The sequence below is a fragment of the Macrotis lagotis genome, chromosome 4, assembly GCF_037893015.1.
Source record: "Macrotis lagotis isolate mMagLag1 chromosome 4, bilby.v1.9.chrom.fasta, whole genome shotgun sequence".
NCBI lineage: Eukaryota > Metazoa > Chordata > Mammalia > Peramelemorphia > Peramelidae > Macrotis > Macrotis lagotis.
Window position 1 is genome coordinate 221356998 of NC_133661.1, and position 22883 is coordinate 221379880.

The window sequence follows — 22883 nt, forward strand, 5'->3', positions numbered from 1 at the left end:
TGCTCTGTAGAGCAATTTGGAACTATGCAGAAAGGACTATAAAACAATGCATATTCTTTGACTTAGCAATGCCACTAAATAACTGTATTCCAAATGAATGAAAAATGAAAAACAAATAGGAAAAACACTGGTAGAACTTCTTTTTTGGTAACAAGGTATTGGAAATGGAAGTTAGGGAATGGTGGGACAAACTGCTGCATGTGATTATGATGGAATGTTATTCTGCTATAAAAAAAATGATGACGGGATGCCCTCAGAAAAACTGAGGTTAAGTGAAATGTCCTCTGTACAAATTAACAGCAATATTAGAATGATCAGCTATGAATAACTTAGCTTTTGTCAGCAATACAGTAACTCGAGGACTTATAATGTAGAATGCTATCCATCATTAAGAAAGAGTTGATAATTTTCAGAATACAGATTGAAATATATTTGTTAAAATTTCTTTATTTTTCTTGAGTTTTCTTTTTTGGGGGTCTGTGTTTTCTTTCACAACATGACTATTTTGGGAATGTTTTGCATGATTATATATTTATAACCTATATTAAATTGCTTGCTTTCTCAATGGGTGGAGGAGTATAGAGAGAATTTGAACTTCAAAGATTTAAGAAAAAAACATTAATTTAATTTTACATGTAGCTAGGGAAAAATAAAATATTAAATAACCAATTTTTTTTAAAAAATGAACATAATTTATAATTAAATTCTAGTCCTTTTTTTAAGACTATTGGAGTTGCCTTAGGTTCACCTCCATGCCATCATAAGCTATCAACAGAGTACAATCAGTGGAAAAAATCACCATTAGGAGCTATAAAGATTATAAGCATGATTTGAATTAGATATAGTACCGAATCTGAGGCCCATGTAGAAAACAGATAATTTGGCTATGGAAAGAAAAATTGAGGGAATATGATAATGATATTAAGGAGTATTTTAGGATTTTATCATTAACAGAGATGATATAATTGATTTATAGCATCTGCCCCAGTTTTAGTAACTGGATAATGACTTACCTGCCTTTGAAATATAAACTGTGGAAGACATGGAAAGAAATACAATATCTGAACTATAGAAAGAATGGTAGGTGCGATTGATGGGATCACTTGCCAACTTGCATACCATCACAAAACTGTTGCCTCCATCAGTTGAAAGCCATACCTAGAGAAAAGGATAATAATAAATAAACATTTTGTTTTATAATGTGAGGTGTTCCTCATTAGAAAGACACTATATGATTTTGTGCATTTATTATTCACCTGTATGTGAAAAGTACTGAGAACACAAAAGTAAAAATAAAATCAGTGCTCTCCTTTACTTTATTTATTTAATTATTTAGGCTTTTTTTTTTCCTAGGCACTGGGGTTAAATGGCTTGCCCAAGGCCATACAGCTAGGTAATTATTAAGTGTCTGAGGCCAGATTTGAACTCAGTTACTCCTGACTCCAGGGCCTGTGCTCTATCCACTGTGCCACTTAGCTGCCTCACAGTGCCCTCCTTTGAGAAAACTATTAGGGATATAAAAAGTTTATAGGATAGTAAATAAAATTCAGTATGAAGAGTGAGAGAGTACTAACAAATGGGAGCTTCAAAAAATGGCTTCATAGAAAAGTTGTCTTGAGTTGAATAATAAAAGTTGTGAATGGAAGAAACAATAAGAAAAATATATCTTTGTACTTTATAGATACACCCTGCACTCCAATTCAGTTCAGACCAACAAATATTAAAATCCCATTTTGAATCTCATTTTTAGGTCCTAGTACTGTAATTTCTCATAGGGAGTTAGCAAAAATCTCATTAAGCAATCCATTCACTCTACTGGTATTATCATTATCAAAGGCAATGGATAAAAAAATTGAGAAGAGAAAAACACTAATATCTAGAGAGATTAGGAAAGCTTTATATTGAAGGTAATGCCTGAATTGACCCCTGAAGAAATCAATGGATTATAAACAAAGAAAATAAATAGGGTCAGCATCCAAGTATAGAGAGAAGACTTGCAATGGCATGGTTCTGAGAGACTGAATGCTGAATTAAAGAAACAACATTATTCCAGTAGGCTATTTTGTTATTTTGTTTGGATTACTTGTGTGTGTGTGTGTGTGTGTGTGTGTGTGTGTGTATCTGTGTGTATGTGTGTGTGTGAGAGAGAGAGAGAGAGTGAGACCCAGATAATAGATAACAGAAGGATTTAAAACACAATTCCCACAACCAACCACCATCATTCAGTTGAAGAGAATAAAGTTTAAAATGAAATAAAAGATCATTCTCTATTAAATGAGAGCATATAGGTTAGTATGAAGGAAAAATGACAAATGCCACACTTTCTAAATTAAGAAAAACCATTTAGATGCATTTTATTTGATGACCATTAAAATGAAAAAACTTACATTCAAACAATTAAAGGATAGAATTGCCCCCCCAAGAAAACTAGTCATTGTTGGCTAGTTATCCTATTTATATCAGAATAGCAGAAATAGTTTACTCTTATGAAATTTATTACTGTTTCCAACAGTGGTAGAACTTATTTCTTTTGATATGTAACAAATGTACGAATATGAATATATAATAAGAAAATATTTATTTTTCTATTTAAATGTTATCTCTTTAAATGCAGAATTGTCATTGTTTGCATTTATAACTCTAACACATAGCATTACTTAACAAATACTTGATTAGATGACCAATTTTATTATTACCTATTGTCAAGTAAACATTTTTATTATGTTTTTATCTAGATTATATTCTGCAAGTCAATCTCCATCAAAGGCTGAGTATGTGCAAGTAACTCTAAAATCACACCACCAGTCCTCAGGAACTATCAATTCCTTAGACCTCCACCTATCTTCTTCACCTATCCAGATCTTATCTATCTTTTTAGTCAGTTGCCTTCAAAGTCTCTGAATTCTGATGGCATTTATATAAATAGATTCAATTGATCTCCATAGTATCTACATCAGTATTCTCATCTTTGGCTTAGGCAGCAAGCCAATCAAAGCTTCTCCTTGTTTGTATTTTTTGTTCAGTCCCTCATATGGGTTTTCTATAGATCTCTTTAATATGTTAGCAATCTTTCACCTCTTTTTTACATTTTATGAATACTACTGAAAAATAAAGGTTATCTATTTTTATACCCCATTTGTTCCATGATTGCGCCAATAACCTGTTGTAATCTAATGTTTCCTTCATGATATAATTTATACCATTTCTAGTTCATGAGTAAATGATTGGAAATTTGTCATAGTCTACATATAATCAACAAATCATTCTCTGTAGTACCTTGAATAAAACTGAATAAACATTTGCAGAAAGTGTTTCTGTAAGATACAAAACTGAACATTACTGGAAGAACTTGAGCTAAAAGTATTTTTTGCTCTAAAGAGTAAACAATAAAAGCCTTGGACCATTTTCCAAATGCAATGCAGCCCATTCTCTTTCTCATCTTAAATCCAAAATCCCCTTGCTACTAACTCAAAGGTCAGACCCTTCAACAATTTATTATTGCCCACATAATAGGCATTTTCATAAAATTAGCTTTTCCTCCATGAATTGTTAGACCTAACCTTTTTTTTTGACTAATCAGCACAATTCATCAATAAGCAGCATAATGAAGGGCACACACATACATAAATACACACACACACACACACACACACACACACACATATATATATATATATATATATGTGCACACATGAACACATGCAGACACATAGTGCTAGTGCAGTGGGAGACCTTAAACTAAACTTCCAGTGTTTTAAAATTAATGTTTTTTCTCCTTTCAAATGTAAGTTTTTATGAAAGAGTGAATAATAGAGTTGTTAAAGGTAGTTTAGTTTTGACTTTCCAACACACTTTCTCTAATACAATCTTTTCCATTCTCAATAGGTCAGAAATTGTGAATTTATATTGACCTTTTCATATCAAATAAGTGGCTAATGGGACATTTCTCTCTTCCTCTGCTGATTTCATTGCCAGATAGAAGCATCTTAATCCCACATATCCAAGATGCTTGGTTTGAACTTTCATTCTAGATAAAAATATGTCCAGTAAAGTCATAGCTAGAAAAAAAGGTTGCTTCTAGCCAAGATGGCAGAGAGAAGCCAACCACTGGCTTTACTTCAGAACTAGTATGAATCAAGCCTCTTAACAATATTCAAATATATAAAATTCAGAAAGATCAAAGGAAAAGAACATCTACCAACAAGGTCTGTCTCAGGGGAACATTGGTGAGCCAGGGTCAGAGACCAGAGAGCCAGCGAAAGAGTGGTAGGTAAGATCTGGGACTAACCTCAGCATAACTGTGGAAGCTTTTGGCTTTGTGAGCAGGCAGCAGCAATGTTGGAGGGAAGAGTTACAAAGCAGTTACAATGAGCAGGACAGCTCCAATGTGGTGTAGGCATGAATCCACTCCACTGACCTAGAAGACCAGGGCTGCAAGCCCTGTATTTTCAATGGAGACCCCATGTTTCTAGTTGAGCTCCCCCCATCCCTGTGAGAGAATGGTACTCTTCCCAGAAAGAACACAGTAACAATAACCCCCCCCCCCCAACCCCTCCAGGCTCAGGTGTGGACAGTAGATCTCTCTCAGTACTGAGTGAATAATGAGATTAACTATCTAGCCCAAGGGCCCAGCACACATTGTTCAAGGACAATTCAGACCCTGCAATTCCCCCATGCAACCCCACCCGAGCTTAGGGAGGCCACAAATAAAGGTCACAATCACTCCAGAGAAAGCCTCTAACACCCCTTACTGGTCAGTCCACTTGGAGTTACTAAGCACATTGAGCAAAGCCTCTAGGATTTTAAAAAAACCAAAGGTCTATGAATCAACCCCTCCCCCAACACAAGATCCTAGGAAAATGAGGGAAGGTCAGCAGAAAGGGGGATCCATTGAAAACTAGCTCAAAGACAAAGACCTTAACTCAGAGAGAGCTAGAACTTTTGAGGAGAATATGAATTGGTCTCCAGCCCAAAAAGACTTCTTAGAAGAGAGTAGGAAGGAGTTTAAAAATCAATTGGAGGGGCAGCTAGGTGGTACAGTAGATACAGCAATGGGTCTGGAGTCAGGAGGACCTGAGTTCAAATCTAATCTCAGACACTTGATAATTACCTAGTTGTGTGACCTTGGGCAAGTCACTTAACCTCATTGTCTTGAAAAAACAAAAGGCAAAAAAAAATCAGTTGGAAAAATTGGGACAAGAAACCCCAGTGAAAATTAACACCTTGCAAGAGAAAATTAACACCTTGAAACAAGAAAAAATCCCTGGAAAATGCAATTGTACATATGCAAAAAACAAAAATTCTCTCAAGGCCACAATTGGGCAAATGGAAAACTCCTTCAAAAATAGAAATGACCAATTGGAAAAGGATTTGCAAAAGGTAAATGAAGAATATTCTTCTCTAAAAAATAGTGAAATCTGTGGGAACTAATGACTTCATGAGACAAGAAGAATGTTTCTTTTTGTGGGAGGGTGGCAAAGCAATGGGGTTAAGTGACTTGCCAAAAGTCACACAGCTAGGTAATTATTAAGTGTCTGAGGTCAGATTTGAATTCAAGTACTCCTAACACCAGGACAGGTGCTCTATCCTCTGAGACACCTAACCACCCCAACAAGAATCTGTTAAACAAAACCAAATAATAGAAAAAATAGAAGGAAATGTAAAATAATTAATCAGCAAAATTTCTGGCCTAGAGAATAGATCCAGAGAGCAACTTAGGAATCACTGGGTTTCCTGAACATATTGAAGATTAAAAAAAAAAAAACCTGCACTCAATATTGCAGGACATTTTCAGAGAAAACTGCCCTGATATCATGGAACCAGAGGGGAAAATATTTATTGAAAGAATACATTGGGGAGTTCTGGCAAAGATGGCAGAGAAAAGACAGGCAGAGTCCTAAAGTCTCATGATCTTTCCCCATTTATGATATGAAACAAACATCTTAATAGAAATCCAATCCACAAAAACCCAGAAAGAAAAGCCAGGAGAAAAAACATCTACCTCAGGATTTCCTTTCTGAGGCCCTGGTGAGTCCAGGTACAAAGGGTGGATCAGCTATGGATCAGCTGGATTGGCAAGGAGGTTGGAGCCCAGGGAGTCTGAAGGCCCAAGAGCAGGACCTGCTTGGAAAGCAGCTGGGCTAGACCTTGGGGGCTTGGGTCAACTAGGGAGCAGAGGTATTGGTGTTGGCAGCTGACCCCCTGGAGCTTGCCAACAAGGCTGGGGTGGGGGGTTCTGGAGCAGGAGAGCTGCTGACATCATCACAGGGCTCCTCTGTTCTGAGAAACTCAGCATTCAGGCAAGTAGTGGCCTCTTCCCAGAACATAATTACAGACTACTTCTGCCCCAGGCACAGGGGTGTGAGCAGAAGAACCATCCCAAAAGACAATATAAAAAGTATTTAACAGTCTCAATCACTCCCTCCAGGCTAAGGGAGTAGGCCTCAATCAAGGTTACAGGCAATCCAGAGAAACCAACCAGCACTTCCTACTGGCCAGCAGAGCAATTGCACTGAGTGAGCAAATCCTCTAGCACCCCCTGCGGGCCAGTGGAGATATTGCACCCAGTGAGTAAAGCCTTTAGGAATCACAACACCAAACCTCTGTGAACCAGGACTTCCCCAACTCAAGGTCATAGCCAAATGAAGAAAGGTAAACGGAAAGGTGGATCATAGAAAAATTCTTGGAAGGAAAAGACTCTGAGAGAGACCTAGAACCTCTGAGGAGAATATGATCTGGTCTCCAGCACAGAGAGACTTCCTTGAAGAAATAAGGAAGGAGTTGGAAAATCAACTGGAAAATTTGGGAGACCCAATTAATACCTGGAAACAAGAAAACAAATAATTGGAAAATACAATTGGACAAATACAAAATGAGAATAATTCTCTCAGATACTCAATTGGACAAAAACAAGACTAAATCTCTCAGATCCTTGTGGGTACACAGGCTATTCTAACCTTTAACATGCTGGCAGGGGAAGGGACCTTTAGTACTATGAACATCCAGTCCCAGGGCCCCCCAAAGTACTTTGATCAGGTCAGGCTCTGTGCACTACGGGCTTGGCGTCACACACCACGATCAGGCCCCTCTAAAGAGCCCTTGTGCAAACTCATCCAAGGACCGACAGAGCCCTTTTCTGATTTCGTTGTTCGGGTCCAAGAGGCTTTTGAATTTAAAGTCACTCACACAGGAGCAGCCAATGCCCTTACTAAAGAACTCATTAAGGAAGGCTGCTCCCATGAATGCCGGAGGCTGATCATTCTTTCTAAATCCACTCACATAGAAGATTGGGTTTTAGCCTGCCAGGATGTGGGGTCTATGACCCATCAAGCCTCCGCCCTAGCCGGAGCCCTAGAGACCTTGCAGATATAAGTTCAGAGTGCACAGACAGGGAACCAAGACAGGAAATGTTATGCATGTGGGGGAACGGGCCACCTAGCACGAGAATGTGCTAATCGGCAGCGCCAATTCCCTGGTGCTGCCCCCACAGCCATGGGCCCCAGCCCTCACAGGCAAGGAAGCCAAGGACACCCTGCCCCAAATGTAAGAAAGGCCTTCATTGGGCTGTCATTTGGATCTCGCTCTCCCTCCTCCTTCCCCCTCGGGAAACAGGATGTGGGGCAACCCTCAGCCCCACGCCTAAGAGGAAACGACATCCTCTGGACAGCACCCATTCAACTTGGGCAACTCAGAATGTCCCTAAAATTGTCCGGGTCAGTCTGGACTGGGGTCATTGATACAGGAGCTGACACCATTGTTATCCCTGCCGATCAGGCCCCCAGTGAATGGCCCACTAAAAAAGGACCCACCATCATGGGGGTCTGTGGGGAAACATCCACTCGGATGCTATCCAGAGACCTCCAATGGGAGGACTGGGAAGGTCATTCAAGATCCATCTGACCCCTCCTGGTACCAGGAGCTCCCCATGTCCTTTGGGGAAGGGACCTCCAGAAACAGATGGGTCTCCACATATCCATTGGTGTCTCTACCAGTCACCCCCAATTCTGGAGGCCACTGCTCCGCCCCTGCCATCCTTCCTTCCTTGCCCCCCACCTACCCCAATACAATGGAAGGATGAGACCCCCCTATGGACGGATCAGTGGCCTTTACCTACTATTAAATTGACTGCTCTCTGCTCCCTTGTCTCGGAGCAGCTTTCCTTGGGACACATTGTTCATTCCACCAGTCCCTAGAACTCCCCGATTTTTGTTATCCCAAAAAAAGACACCAGGAAAATACTGTCTCTTACATGACCTCCAGGGACCCAACAGCTGGCTGGTCCCCATGGGCCCATTATAGCCAGGTCTCCCTCACCCGTCAGCTATACCCAAAAACCAACCTATTTTTGTCATAGACATTAAAGACTGCTTTTACAGCATCCCCCTGCATCCTCAGGATGCTCCCCGCTTTGCTTTTTCCGTTCCTGCTACAAACTATGAATCTCCAAATGACCACTTTCATTGTGTGGTTCTGCCTCAGGGCATGACAAATAGGCCCACCCTTTGTCAGACTTACCTTGCAGCAGCCCTCAAACCCATCCGTACCTACCCACATCTAACCTGCATCCACTACATGGACGATATATTATTGTCCCACCCCTCTCAGGCCACCCTTAAGATGATAGAGGCCTGGGTTATAGAGAGCCTTTCTAATTTTGGCCTGAAGATAGCTCCGGATAAGATTCAGAGGCACCCCCCATTTACCTACCTGGGCTTTACAGTGCATTCTTCCTTGGCCCTCTTAGGCCAGCCAGTCGTTACCATTCCAAAGACCCTCACTCTTACTTCCTTCCAGGAGATTTGTGGGAACATTAACTGGCTTCACCCCTCCCTGCCTGTCTCCACTAAAGATTTGCAGCCTCTCTTCAACTGCCTTAGAGGCTCCCCTGATCCCTCTAGCCCCCGTGTGCTGACCAGAGAGGCCGTGGCAGCCATTGACAAAGTGAACTCGGCTTTACGCCTAGCTACCCTCTCCCAAAGGGACCCTCACAAACCCTTCTCCCTGATTGTCTTTCCACACATTGCCCTCCTCTGGCAGAGTGCACCCCTGCTTTGGATACACCTATCACGGTCCTCTCTTCCCTGTATAGCCTCACTGGTGTTGTCCTTGGCTCATCTCATCCTAAAGGGTCAGAAGGCTGCCAAAGTTCATTTCAGAACCAACCCTGACGAACTGGTCCTCCCCATACCCCTTCACCATATCCCTCACTGCTTTTCTGACTCCCCTGATCTCGCCTTGGCACTCTTGGCCTTTATGGGGTCTGTTGGTAATCATTACCTGCCCTCCATTCTCCTCAAGGGGATTTCAGCACTCCCTGTCAGCACTCTCCCCTTCTCATTTCCTTCCCCTCGACCCATTCCACAGGCTTATGTAGCCTTTACAGATGCAAACAGTAAGCACCTGGTCTATGTTATCTACAAAAATGGCTCTGTTTTGTTCATTCATAAGAGCCCTCACACCCAGTCTGTGCAATGGGGAGAACTCCCAGGTGATAGGTTTATTATAAGAATTCTAAGAAGTTTCAAGATATTGTGGATGGTAGGAGAGTTCATGTATTTATAGGTTAGGAACTAAATGTTTTCCTTTTTTCTGAAAAGATTGCAACCTTTCAGAGATCCCATAATTGATTTGTTCAAATTTTAGTATTTCAGGGAATGGTTAAAGTAGAGCAATTATACTCAATGTAGGGTCCTATAGCTTAAAGTGAAATTTAGTTGATACTCACCTGATTGCCAAAAACATAGAGAAAGTGACTTCTAGGATGGAAGACCATTCCAGTAGCAAGGTGAAAAGTTGTAGGAAACAGGAAACTTGGAAATTTCAGGAAAATAGTTGGTAGAAATTTGTGTAGACTCCGCACAGAAACATAAATCCTTTTCTTAAAAAAATAATTAAATGAATACATGAATTTGCATGATCAGAAGGATTTCTTTTTATCATCACCAATATGTTCTTACATTCAAAATATCTAACTCCTGACAGTGTGATTTTACTTTTTCAAATTACATGCAAAGATAGTTTTCAACATTCTTCTTTTTTATAAACCTCTGAGTTCTACATTTATCTAACACCCTGGCTTTCTTCTTCCCTCTCCTTGAAGTGAGTGATCTGATACAGGGTGTACAAGTATGATAATGTTCAATTTCTATATTAGTCAAGTTATGAAAGAACAATTAGAACTAAAATGAAAAAAAGCAGCATGAGAAAAAGAGAAAGTATATAAAAACTTTTTAAAGTGAATATAGCATACTTTGCTCTACATTTAGATTCCATAGGTTTTTCTCTGCAGTGAATGGCATTTTCCATCACAAGCCTCTTAGGATTGTCTTTGATCACTGAATCCATTGTTGATCACCTCACAATCTTGCTGTTCATGTGTACAATGTTGTTCTGATTCTGCTCACTTCAAAGCAGCAGTTCATACAAATTTTTTCAGGCTTTTCTGAAGTACAACTGCTCATGATTTCTTAGGAAACAATAGTGTTCTATCACATTCATATGTCACAATTCGTTCAGCCATTCCCCAATTGATATACATGACCTCAATTTTCTTTTCTCTTTTTCTTTTTCTTTTTTTACAAGGCAGTGGCATGAAGCGGCTTGCCCAAGGCCACACAACTAGACAATAATTAAGTGTCTGAGGCCAGATCTGAACTCAGATACTCCTGACTCCAGGTCTGGTGCTCTATCCATTACGCCACCTAGCCACCCCCATGCCCTCAATTTTCAATTATTTCCTCCCTCAAAAAGAGCTTCTACAAATATTTTTGTACATGTGTGTCTTTTCTCCTATATTGTGACCTTTTAGAGATGTAGATCACTAAGTGGTATTGCTGGATCAAAGGATAAGAATAGTTTTATTGCCCTTAGCTTAGTTCCAAATTGCTCTCTAAAATGGTTAAATCAGTTCACAATTCCACAAACAATGCATTAGTGTCTGAGTTTTACCACATGCTCTTCAACATTTTCCTTTTTTGTTATATTAGTCAATCTGATAGGTGTGAGGTAGTACCTCAGAGTTGTTATAATTTGCATGTATCTGAACAACAATGATTTCAAGCATTTTTCTATGTCTATAGATCATTCCAGTTTCTTCATCTGAAAACTGTTCATAATATTCTTTGACCATTTATCAATTGGTGAATGAGTTCTACTCTTATAAATCAGCTTTCTATATATTTTAGAAATGAGTCCTTTATCAGAAACACTAGCTGTGAAAATGGTTTCCATTTTCTATATTCCTTCTAATCTTGGTTGCATTTAATTTGTGCTAAAAGTTTGCTAAATCAATGCAATCAAAATTAACAGTTTTGTAAATTATAATGTTCTCTATCTCTAGTTGTAAATGCTTCCCTTTTCCATGGATCTCCCACTACTTTGTCTTTTTCTGGCTTATGGTATCACCCTTTATATCTAAATCCTGTATGTTGGCCCATGTATAATTTCCACCATAATATTTTCCAATTTTTGTCAAAGAGTGAGTTCTTTTCCCAGAAGTTGATTCTTTGAATTTAACAAATAGTAGCTTACTATAGTTGGCCATTTATAATTATTTACTTTATACCTAACCTATTCCATTAATCCACTATTCTATTTCGTAGTCAGTATGAGACAGTTTTGATGACTGACACTTGGAAACATAGTTTTATATCTGGTACATTTAGATCACTTTGCTTTGTATTTTTTCTTCATTAATTTCCATGCTATCTTTGATCTTTTGTTCCATTAGAAAAATTTTAGAGAGGAAGGTTGAGCTCCCTCACTGCAATAACTTTGCTGTCTATGTCTTCCTATAACTCATCAAATTCTTTCAGAATTTGGATGCTATATCACTTTGGGCATATATGTTTAATACTGATGTTCCTTCATTGCCTAAGGTACTTTTCAGGTAAATATATTTCCTTCTTTATTCTTATTAACTGGATCTATTTTTGCTTTTCCTTTGTCTGAGAACAGGATTGATACTCTTTTTTTTTTTACTTCAGCTAAGGCATAATACATTCACCTTTAACCTTTTACTTTACTCTGTGTATACCGCTCTGCTTCAGATATATTTCTTATAAACAACATATTTGAATATTCTGATTTTTAATCCATTCTGCTATCTGTTTCTGTTTAAGGGGAGAGTTCATCTCATTAACATTCCCAGTTATGATTACTAACCTTATATTTCCCTCCATCCTAACTTCCCTTTTTATTATTCACTCTTTCATCTTATCCCTCCTTACCAGTATTTTTCTAATGACTGCTGTCTTCCTCAATCTGCCCTCTCTTTTATCAATCCCTCCCTAACTTTTCTTTCCCCTTACTCCTGTTACTTTTTGTCACCCTTCTCATTTCTCTTTTTTCTCCTTTTCTCTCCTACTTCCCTGTAGGGTGGAATAAATTTCTAAACCCAGTTGAGAATGTATGTTATTCCAGCTCTGAACTAAATCTATTGAGAGCAAAATTTACTCAATGCTTTTACCTTTCCTTCTTTCCCTGTACTATAAAAGGTCCTTTGTACCACTTCATGTGGTGTCATTTACCCTTTTCTACCTCCAACTTTCCTGTCTTTTTCATGTCTTAAATGTTTTGTGCCTGCCTTATACCTACACCCTTTTTCTCTCTCCTTTAAATTATTTATCATCACATTATATTCAATTTATACCCATACTCTCTAAGTATACTCATTTCAACTATTCTACTAAAAATGCTATTATTAAGAATTATAAGTATCTTCACATCAAAATCAGCTTATACCCAAAACCTCAATCTTAGTAGGTTCCTTTCAGATTTCCTAATATAAATATAATTCTTAAGAATTACATACATGATTTTTCTGTTTAGAGATATTAACAGTTTAGTCTTATTTACTAATATTTTTACACATCATTTGAGTCTTATATTTTCTGTTTTCTTAAATTTTCTGTTCATTTCTAGTCTTTTTATCAGGTAATTTTAAGTCTTCAAATTCATTGAAAAATCCATCTTTTCGCCAGAAAGAATATGCTGAATTTTGCATAGTTGATTCTTGGTTCTAATCTAAGCTCTTTTAACCTTCAGAATATTATATTCCAGGCCCTATGACTCTTTAATATTGAAGCTTTTAAAGCCTGCATAATCCTGAATATGATCCCTTAGTATTTGAATTTCTTGTAAACAACATTTGTAAACAGCTTCTTTTTGACTGCTTGTAGTATTTTCTCCTTTAGTTGATAATTCTGAACTTTGTCTATAATCTTCCTTGGAGTTTGTATTCTGGGATCTCTTACTGGAGGATCTTTCAAGAACTATTTTTATCTTTTTATTGTAGGATTAAAGCAGTTTTTCTTTGAAAATTTCCTGAAAGATACAGTCTAATCCCTTTTTTTTCATTGTCACTTTCAATAGACCAATGATTCACAAATTCTCTCCTGGATCTATTTTCTGGCTTTTTTCGCAAGAGATACTTTATATTTTCTAATCTTTTGGCTTTCTTTGATGGATTTTTTATGTCAATTCTAATTTTTAAAGGTATATTTTCTTCAGATGGCCTTTGTGCTTTCTTATTTTACTTTTAAAGTATTTTTATTCCTTTTTGAGTTAGTTAATTTCACTTTTGAAGGATTTGTTTTATTTTTTCTATTTGTCTAATTTTACTGGTAAGGATATTGCTTTCCTAAGTCAATTTTTGGTTTTACTCATCCAATTTTTCCTTATTTTCTTGTATGTTCACTTTTTTCCCCTCAATTTTTCTTCTTCCTCTCTTTTTTGTTTTTTAAAATACTCTTTGAACTCTTCCAAGAGGACTTTTTGTTTATGATACCAAATCATAATCCCCTTTGAGTCATGACATGTAGACATTTTGTCATTGCTTTCCTCTTCTGAGATGGCACTTTGACTTCCCTGTCACCACAGTAGCTTTCTTTTGCAGCTTTTTGCTCAATTTGCAAGTTGAGCTCTGCTCCTGGGGCATAAGTAATTACTGTCAAACTTTTTTGTGTTGGGATCCAGGAATCTGACCCCTGATATTCCACATTGGTGTCAGATACTCATGGTTTGCTCCTTGTATTTGGGTAGTCCAACCCAGTCCTCCTTTTTGCATCAGTCATGTGAGACTCAAGGTATACCCTCTACACTGTGGCTAGGTCCCTTACTGCTTGTCTGCTCTACTGCTGGCCTGCTGAATCATGACCTAGGTATTTTACTTTTTGAGCTCTACTTTGGCTGAGATCCTCCCACTGGTTTCCCAGTTCCCCTTCTCTAAACTGATCTGCAGTCCCCTAAAATGGGACAAGTGAAACAGTGAGACAGTCATTTCTTAAAGTTCCTCCAAGTTTATTGATCTGAAAAAATTGTTTTAATATTTCTCTTTGTGGAGTTCTGTCATTTTAGGATCTATTTAGAAGTTCATTTAATTTGGTTCAGTGAGAGGTTAGAAAAAGCTCTGGGAATCTGGTAGTTTCTCTCCACCATCTTGCCTCCACCCTAGATGTCTTGCCTGACTGTGATGTAAAACTTATTTTTAGGACCTTTAAGAATGCGCCGTTAACGGGGGCGGAGGCAAGATGGCAGCATGAAGACAATATTTTCCAGAAACTCCTTCCCCCCAAAACTCCAAAAGCCATCATATTATGAATCTAGCTAAAATTTAGAGAGACAGAAGCCACAGAAAGACTGAGTGATACAATTTCCCAATCCAAGTCAATTTAGAAGTTCTGCCAGAAAAGTGTGTTTCACCAGGACCAGGGGTTGGAAAAAAGCCATGGCTGAGCACAGCACAGCATAGAAATCACTGGGAAAAGCATGAAGAGGCAGGGAGAGAACTCTTCTGCATCAGAATGATGTGTGGAGTAAGGAGCACTGACCTCAGAGCAATGCTGTGGTGGGAACCTGCAGCAGGAAATCATGAAAAACAGCCTAAACCTCCAGAGCACAGCCCACAGATGGTAAGAGGGTTGAGGGAGAATGCAGAAATCTCTCTGCTCTCCCTGGAGCAGGACTCTGCTGTTTGCCCACATTCAGATCCAGGTTGCAGTTTGGCCTTCCATACTAAGATAGAAGGGATCATCCTCACAGCTCCAGGGCAGAGGGGTTCTCCTGTAGTCATCTAAATATCAAAGCACAGCCAAGAGACATAAGACCTTGGAGGAATAAAGGTCCCAGTGGGGTGTCCCAAAGAAACCCTCAAAGTCTTGGAAATGCTGTAAATTAGGCTTGGGCTGAGGAAATGAGCAAACAACAGAAAAAGAAGAATCTGACCATAGAAAATTACTTTGGTCCTATGGAAGCTTCTGTATCCAAAACCTCCAGGAGAAATAGAAATGTGCTCAGGCTATGGAGGAGCTCAAAAAAAAGGCCTTGAGAGGCAAAGCAGATAAATCATGAAAACCAAATCAGCAGCTTGGTGAAAGAAATATAAAAATATACTGAAGAAAATAATATGTTACAAACCAGTTTAGGCCAAATGGAAAATAAAGCAGCACAAAAGGCAAATGAGACGAATGCCTTAAAAAGCAGAATTGGCCAGATGGAAAAGGAGATAAAAAACTCTCTGAAAAAAATAACTCCTTCAAATGCATAATGGAACTAGAGGAAGCTGATGACTTTGCGAGAAATCAGGAAGAAACAAAACTCTTCCAAAAAAAAGGCCAAAAATTAGAAGAAAATGTGAAATATCTCATTGAAAAAAACAACTGACCTCAAAAACAGATTCAGAAGAAACAATTTAAAAATTATTGGGCTACCTGAAAATGTCAATCAGGAAAAGAGCCTAGACTTCATTTTTCAGAAATAATACAACAAAATTACCCTGAGATTCTAGAATCAGAGGGTAAAAATAAAAATTGAGCAAATTCACCAATCACCTCCTGAAAGAGATATGAAGAGAAAAACTTCCAGGAATATTATAGCCAAATTCCAAAATTCCCAAGTCAAAATGAAAATACGAAAAGCAGCCAGAAACAAATGATTCAACTCCCATGGCTCTATAATCAGGATTAGAAAGGATCTGGCAGCATCTACATTAAGGGCTCTTAGGGATTGGAATATGATATTCTGTGAGGCAAAGATCTTGGTTTTCAACTGAGAATCAACTACCCAGCAAAACTGAACATCCTCTTTCAGGGGAAAAGATGGACTTTCAATGAAACAGCAGAATTTCAAATGAAGAGGACTAACTATGAAGAACTTAATGAAACTGTTTGTAATACTGCATGGAAAGAAGATATTGATAACTCATGTGAACATTCTCATTTATAAGAGGTGTTAGAAGGAGCATATATAGCAAGGCACAGGTAGGAGTGGAATATAATGGTATAATATAGTAAAAAGATGGTGTCAATGGGTGATAAAAGAAAGTACTCGGAGGAAGAGAAAGAAGAGGAAGGAGCTAAGAAAAAAATGTCAAGAAAAAGTTTTTCCAATGGAATGGGGGAAGGTGAGGGGGAATTTGTGAGCCTTCATTCTCATCAGAAATGGCTTAGAGAGGAAATAACTTGCACACTTAATAGGATATAGAAATCTATCTTATCCTAAAGAAAAATGAGAAGAAAGTGATGGGATAAGGGGGAAATGGGGGCTGGTGGGGGGATAGGTGATAGAAGAGAGGGAAGATTGTGGGAGAGGATACTCAGATACAACATACTTTTGGACAGGGGAAGAATGAAAGGAGAGAGAGAGAGAATAAAATAAATGAGAGTGAGGAGGAAGAGAGTGAAAGGAAATATAGCTAGTAAGAGCAACTGTGGGAAAAATATTGAAGTTCTGTGATGGACTTATGATAAAGAAGGCAACTCACCCCAGAGACAAAGCCATTGGAACCTCAACACTGAGTGAAGTACATTTTTTCTCTCTCTCACTATTCTTGAGGTTTCTCATCTTCTTAGGGAGGGGGTTTATGTTTCCTCTTATAATATAAAATAAATAAACCAAAAAAAAGAAAAGAAACAAGGAGGGATGGGAATGCAGAGAAGCCTAGAAGGATTTACATGAACTGATGCTTGGTGAGCGAGATGAGCAGAACCAGAAGAACATTGTACACCCTAACAGTACCATGGGGGGATGATCAATCTTAATGGACTTGTTCATTCCATCAGTGCAACAATCAGGGAAAATTTTAGGGTATCCAAAAATAGAACTGTGGAGTTTAAAGAATGAACAAAGACTATTACCTTTAGTTTTTTTTTTTAAATTATCTTATTGGGGTGGATAGGTGGCACAGTGGATAGAGCACCGGCTCTGGAGTCAGGAGTATCTGAGTTCAAATCGGGCTTCAGACACTTAATAATTACCTAGCTGTGTGGCCTTGGGCAAGCCACTTAACCCCATTTGCCTTGCAAAAACCTGAAAAAAAAGAGAGAGAGAATGGGGACAAAAATAAGAAAAATTGTATATCCCCCTATATTTTTAATTATGTTTTAGGTAAGCAGTAGGTAATTAAACCATAGACAGTAGAGTGTTATAAATTAATTAAAAATATAGGGGGATATGCAATTTTTCTTATTTTTGTCCCCATTCTCTCTCTCTCCTTTTTTTAGGTTTTTGCAAGGTAAATGGGGTTAAATGGCTTGCCCAAGGCCACACAGCTAAGTAATTGTTAAGTGTCTGTTACCAGATTTGAACCCAGGTACTCCTGACTCCAGGGCCGGTGCTTTATCCACTGTGCCACATAGCCACCCCTCCCATTCTCTCTTAATCCTGACCCTTCCCCCCAGCAAGATAATAAACACAATTCTTATCTGGACAAAAATTTGCTAAAACTCTATCACAATATGTCAATTTAATTGCTCCATAATCAAAAACCATGAATTTAAAAATAAAAGACATACTAGTTCTGAATTTTCTCTAATTTGTGTGGATATTTGCCACTAATATCACTTCAAAAACTGCTGATGTTTATCTAGTGTTTAATATTTACAGAATGCTTTACACACATCTCTTTTGATCCTCATAATAATGCAATAAGATTGGAAGTACAGACATTAATATACTTATTTTGCAGATGTGGAATCTGAGATTCAGAGAAGGTATGATTTGCCAAGGCTTTAGAACTGGTAAATATGGGAGGTAATATTTCAATTTAGGTCTCAATAGACAGTAGATCTTTGTTGCTAACTATGGCCTTCATTAAGTACAGATGCACTTTATGGATGATGTTTGCAAGGAATAAGGTACTAAAACATAGGAACTGTTGCAGCTATTTAATTTTAATTTTCCTCTCCTCCTGATAGTCTTAATTCTGGTTCCTTATGATAGCCCTAGTAATAAGAGTTATTTTAAAAGTGTTAAAAATAGAATGGACTACAATGTGGAGCAGTAAATTCTATGATGTCATGAGCCTTCAATTGCAAATTAAACATTTGTCTTTTTTATTGCATTTGACTGGCAGCCAAGTCACCTTCAAGTGACAGAACATACCTGTGCTTTTATAAGATAGATTGCAGTATCCTGCTCAGAATCAATAAGGAATGAAACAATTTTATAACTGGCTTTGGTCCAAGATTTTCCAAATTTAGGTAAGCAAGGATTCCAGATAATAAATGGATCTATACTGTAGAAACAAGTGGATGTCTACAAAAAATGAAAACAATTTAAAGATGTACTTCAAGACAACTTTTGGGTGCCTCTAGACAAAAATGTATAAGCTTTTGTGATCCTGCAGCTTGATTAAGTTTTTAAAGTATGCTGTTGTCTGCTTCAAATAGGTTATTCTTGCTTAATATCCTGCAATTTCTTTCTAGAACTGCTAATTTATAAAATTTAGAAGATTCCATGAAGTAGTATTAGTAAAGTTCGAATGACTAGGACAGCTACATTTTCTATAAGAATGAAATGCCATTTTAAAAAAATTATAACTAGCAATTTTTCAATAATTGTTCCACAATCACATTTCTTACCTTCTCTTAATGCAACAGTTTACCTGGCTCAAGGTCTTCTTTTTGTTAAAAGTGATAGCAATATAATCATCTAAAAATCATAAATTACAAAAAAGTATAAACATTTCCATAAAAGCTTCAAGCACTTAATGAAATTGCATTTTTAAAACATTTTAGGGATTAATGAATCATTTAAGCCAACAGATTTTGTAGAAAATTTCTAGCTCAAACAAACAATATATCATGATATTTTCCTAACTGTTTAGGAATGCTCATTCAAATGCTCATTCAAATATATTTTTAAAAATTCACCTTCAAATTGTTCCTTATTAGCTAAACATCTTTCATGATACCACAGTTTTGCTTGTTCATAATCTTCCTGTTAAAAATAGAAAGACAATATTTAGCAACTACATATAGATTCAAAAGGTTATAAACAAAAATCACAGAAAGTTTCAAAATATTATTCAAGAATGAGATAATTGATAGAGGAAAAAATATAAAAATATAAACAGAAAATAGTAAAGTATTCAATCTAGGAAAGATGCAAGCAAAAATTAACAAGTGAATTCTGGAAGAGAAAGGAAGCAAATGAAAAATTTACTTATAAAATTAATGGTCAAAATCTCTCATTTTTCCAAAGATGCTAGCAAACAGCAACATTTCATCAAAATGTGCATTTTTGTCCTCTAATTTAAACTGTATTATACTCCATCCTACATTCTTCAAATCTAAACCAGCTTTGGGAGCTCAAGTAAATTTAATGTTAGAATTGTGAAATTTGTTTTCTCCACAAAGCCATAGCTTGTACTTTTATAACTAAAATATGTAAGGGAAATTGGTCAACACAATCCTGTGAGGTAGCTAGTAGCAATATTTATATTTTACAGATGAGAAAAAAAAATCTCAGAGAGATCAAGTAACTTGTCTATGGTCACCCAAGCTAAGAAATATCAGAGGCAAGATTTGAGTCTAGGTCTCTGAACTCCAGCTTTTCTCTATGTAATGTTTCTCGGATACCCACAAAAAAAGAAGTAATATTACATCATATATATATATATAGCTTCACAACAATTTTATCTTTTATTACTACAGAGGACACATAGCATTGTATTCTATTAATATAACCAAATAACATCCTGGAGTGAATTCTATTTTGATTATATTTATTTTATTTTTGTACAAATGATGCTTTTTATATATTACTAAAATATTCTTTCTTCAGAGTAAACATAATTCCCCCTCCCCCCCAAAAATATAGACCCTCATGAGTAATAAAGTAAAGAGGAAAAAATTTAAATTTAAATTAAAAAAATAATAATAGGGGAAGCTAGGTGGCGCAGTGGATGGGACACTGGCCCTGGAGCCAGGAGCACCCAAGCTAAAATCTGGCCCCAAACACCCAACAATCACCCAGCTGTGAAACCCTGGGAAAGCCACCCCAACCCCACTGCCCTGCAGAAACAAAACAAAACAAAATAAAATGATGATGAGAAGAAGAAGAAGAAGAAGAAGAAGAAAAATAATAATAGAGGCAGCCAGGTGGTGCAGTGGATAGAGCACAGGCCCTGGAATCAGGAGCGCCCAGGTCCCAATCCAAACTCAGACACCCAACAATCATCCAGCTGTGAGGCCCTGGGCAAGCCACCCAACCCCATCTGCCTTGCAACCCCCCCTAATAATAATAATAATAATAATAATAATAATAATAATAATAATAATAATAAATGTGCTACAATCTGTGTTCCAACATCACCAGCTTTGCTGTGGGTGGATCACATTCTTAAGGATAAGTCCATCACAAAAGCTACTTCAATATTTTTCCACTGTTGCCATTGCTAATCTCAATTCCCTCCATTCATACTTCTCTACTACTATACACTATATTTTCTATCTCCTTTCAATATTTCCCTCTTCTTAAATGTGCTGTAGGGTAGTTGGGTGGCACAGCAGACTCTCATGAGAGCGAAGGTTCCCTCATTCCTCTTTGCCTTCCCCCCTTCCATATCATTGCAATAGCTCATTGTAATAAAAAAAATTATATGAAATGACCTTAACCTAGTCCACCTCTCCTTTCTTTTACTCCCATTACTTTTCCCTTTTAGCCATTGACTCCATTTTTACAATATATTATCAAATTTAGCTCTCTCCTGTGCTTCATCTATAAAAGCTCCTTCTACGTTCACTATTAAATGAGAAGTTTCTTATGAGTATTATCAGTATCATTTTCTATGCAGGAATATATGTAGTTCATCATCATTAAGTCCCTCATATTTTAGCCTTCTCCTCCACTCTATGCTTCACCTGAGTCCTGTATTTTTTTTAGGTTTTCTTGTTTTTTGCAAGGCAAATAGGGTTAAGTGGCTTGCCCAAGGCCACACAGCTAGGTAATTATTGTCTGAGGTAGGATTTAAACTGAGTCCTGTATTTGAAGATCAAACTTTTTGTTCAGCTCTGGCCATTTTAACAGGAACATTTGAAATTCCCCTGGTTCATGGAAAGTCCATGTTTTTCCCTGGAAGAGGACCTTCAGTTTTTCTGGGTAGTTGATTCTTGGTTGCATTCCAAGTTCTTTTGTCTTCTGGAATATTATATTTTAAGTCCTATGAACCTTTAATGTAGTTGCTGCTAAGTCCTGCATGATTCTGCCTGCAGCTCCACAATATTTGAATTGTGTCCTTCCAGCTGCTTATAACATTTTCTCTTTGACTTGGGAGTTCTGGAACTTGGATCTTTTTCCAGGGGAGATTGATGGATACTCTCAATTTCTATTTTGCCCTCTGCTTTTAGGATATCTGGGCAATTTTCCTTTACTTTAAAAATGAGGCCAAGGCTCTTTTCCTGTTCATGACTTTCAGGTAGTCCAATAATTTTTAAATTATCTTTTCTAAATCTGTTTTCCATATCTTCTGTTTTTTCTTTTTGTTTTTTAGGGGCTTTTTTTAGCAAGGTAAATGGAGTTAAGTGGCTTGCCCAAGGCCACACAACTAGGTAATTATTAAGTGTCAGAGACTGGATTTGAGCCCACGTACTCCTGACTCCAGGGCCAATGCTTCATCCATTGCACCACCTAGCCATCCCTATCCTTTCCTTTTTGAGTGGAAATAAATGACCTGTTCTATATCTAATTCATGTTTCACATTTTCTTCTAATTTTTCATTGTTTTGAAGTATTGTGTTCTGACTTCTCATAAAGTCAGCAGCTTCCTTCAGCTCCATTCTAGATTTGAAAGACTTGTTTTCCTCAGAGAGCTTTCTTATTTCTTTTTCCATCTGGCCAATTCTGCCTTTTAAAGCATTCTTCTCCTCAATAACTTTTTGAACTGTTTTATCCATTTGACCTATGCTGGTTTTTAACATGTTATTTTCTTTTTTTTTTTAGGTTTTTTCAAGGCAAATGGGGTTAAGTGGCTTGCCCAAGGCCACACAGCTAGGTAATTATTGTCTGAGACCGGATTTGAACCCAGGTACTCCTGACTCCAAGGCCAGTGCTTTATCCACTACGCCACCTAGCCGCCCCAACATGTTATTTTCTTAGCATTATTTTGGATCTCCTTGACTAAGCTGCTGACTTCATTTTCATGTTTTTTCCTGCATCTCTCTCATTTCTTTTTCCAATTTTTCTTCTATCTCCCTCACTTGATTTTCAAAATCTTTTTTGAGCTCTATCATAGCCTGAACCCAATTTCTGTTTTTCTTGCAGTCTTTAGATACAGAAGCTTGTACTTCCTCATCTTCAGAGTGAGTATTTTGATCCTTCTTGAAATCATAGACAATGTATTTCTCAATGAATGATATTCCTCTTTTTTTCTCTGTTTACTTATTTCCACAGCCTGTGCCTAGTCTTGGGGTGCTTCCCAAGCTTTTGAGTATTATTGGGACACCCCCACACACAAGGGTCTCAGATTGTGAGGTTCTGTCTTCCCACCTGGTCTGTGAGTGACCACAAGTGCACTTCTCTGCCACAGGGCTGAGGTTAGTGGGGGGCCCTGCTGTTCTATGGGGGTCTTAGACTATGATCAGGATCTGAATGTGGTCAGAGCCCCAG

General features: G+C 37.6%; 1 protein-coding gene across 5 annotated transcripts in view; it reads right to left on the bottom strand.

Annotated features, from left to right (window-relative positions):
• The window catches only part of LOC141522202 (cation channel sperm-associated auxiliary subunit beta-like), a 204147-nt gene that overhangs the window by 132853 nt on the left and 48411 nt on the right, over nt 1-22883 (bottom strand). For all 5 annotated transcript variants that reach the window (XM_074235409.1, XM_074235408.1, XM_074235404.1 and 2 more), the window contains exons 11-15: nt 19149-19215; nt 18881-18927; nt 18379-18531; nt 9725-9877; nt 1014-1158 (exon numbers count right to left, since the gene is read on the bottom strand). In XM_074235409.1, the coding sequence (XP_074091510.1) occupies nt 1014-1158; nt 9725-9877; nt 18379-18531; nt 18881-18927; nt 19149-19215 (565 nt within the window). The remainder of the gene's footprint in view (nt 1-1013; nt 1159-9724; nt 9878-18378; nt 18532-18880; nt 18928-19148; nt 19216-22883) is intronic.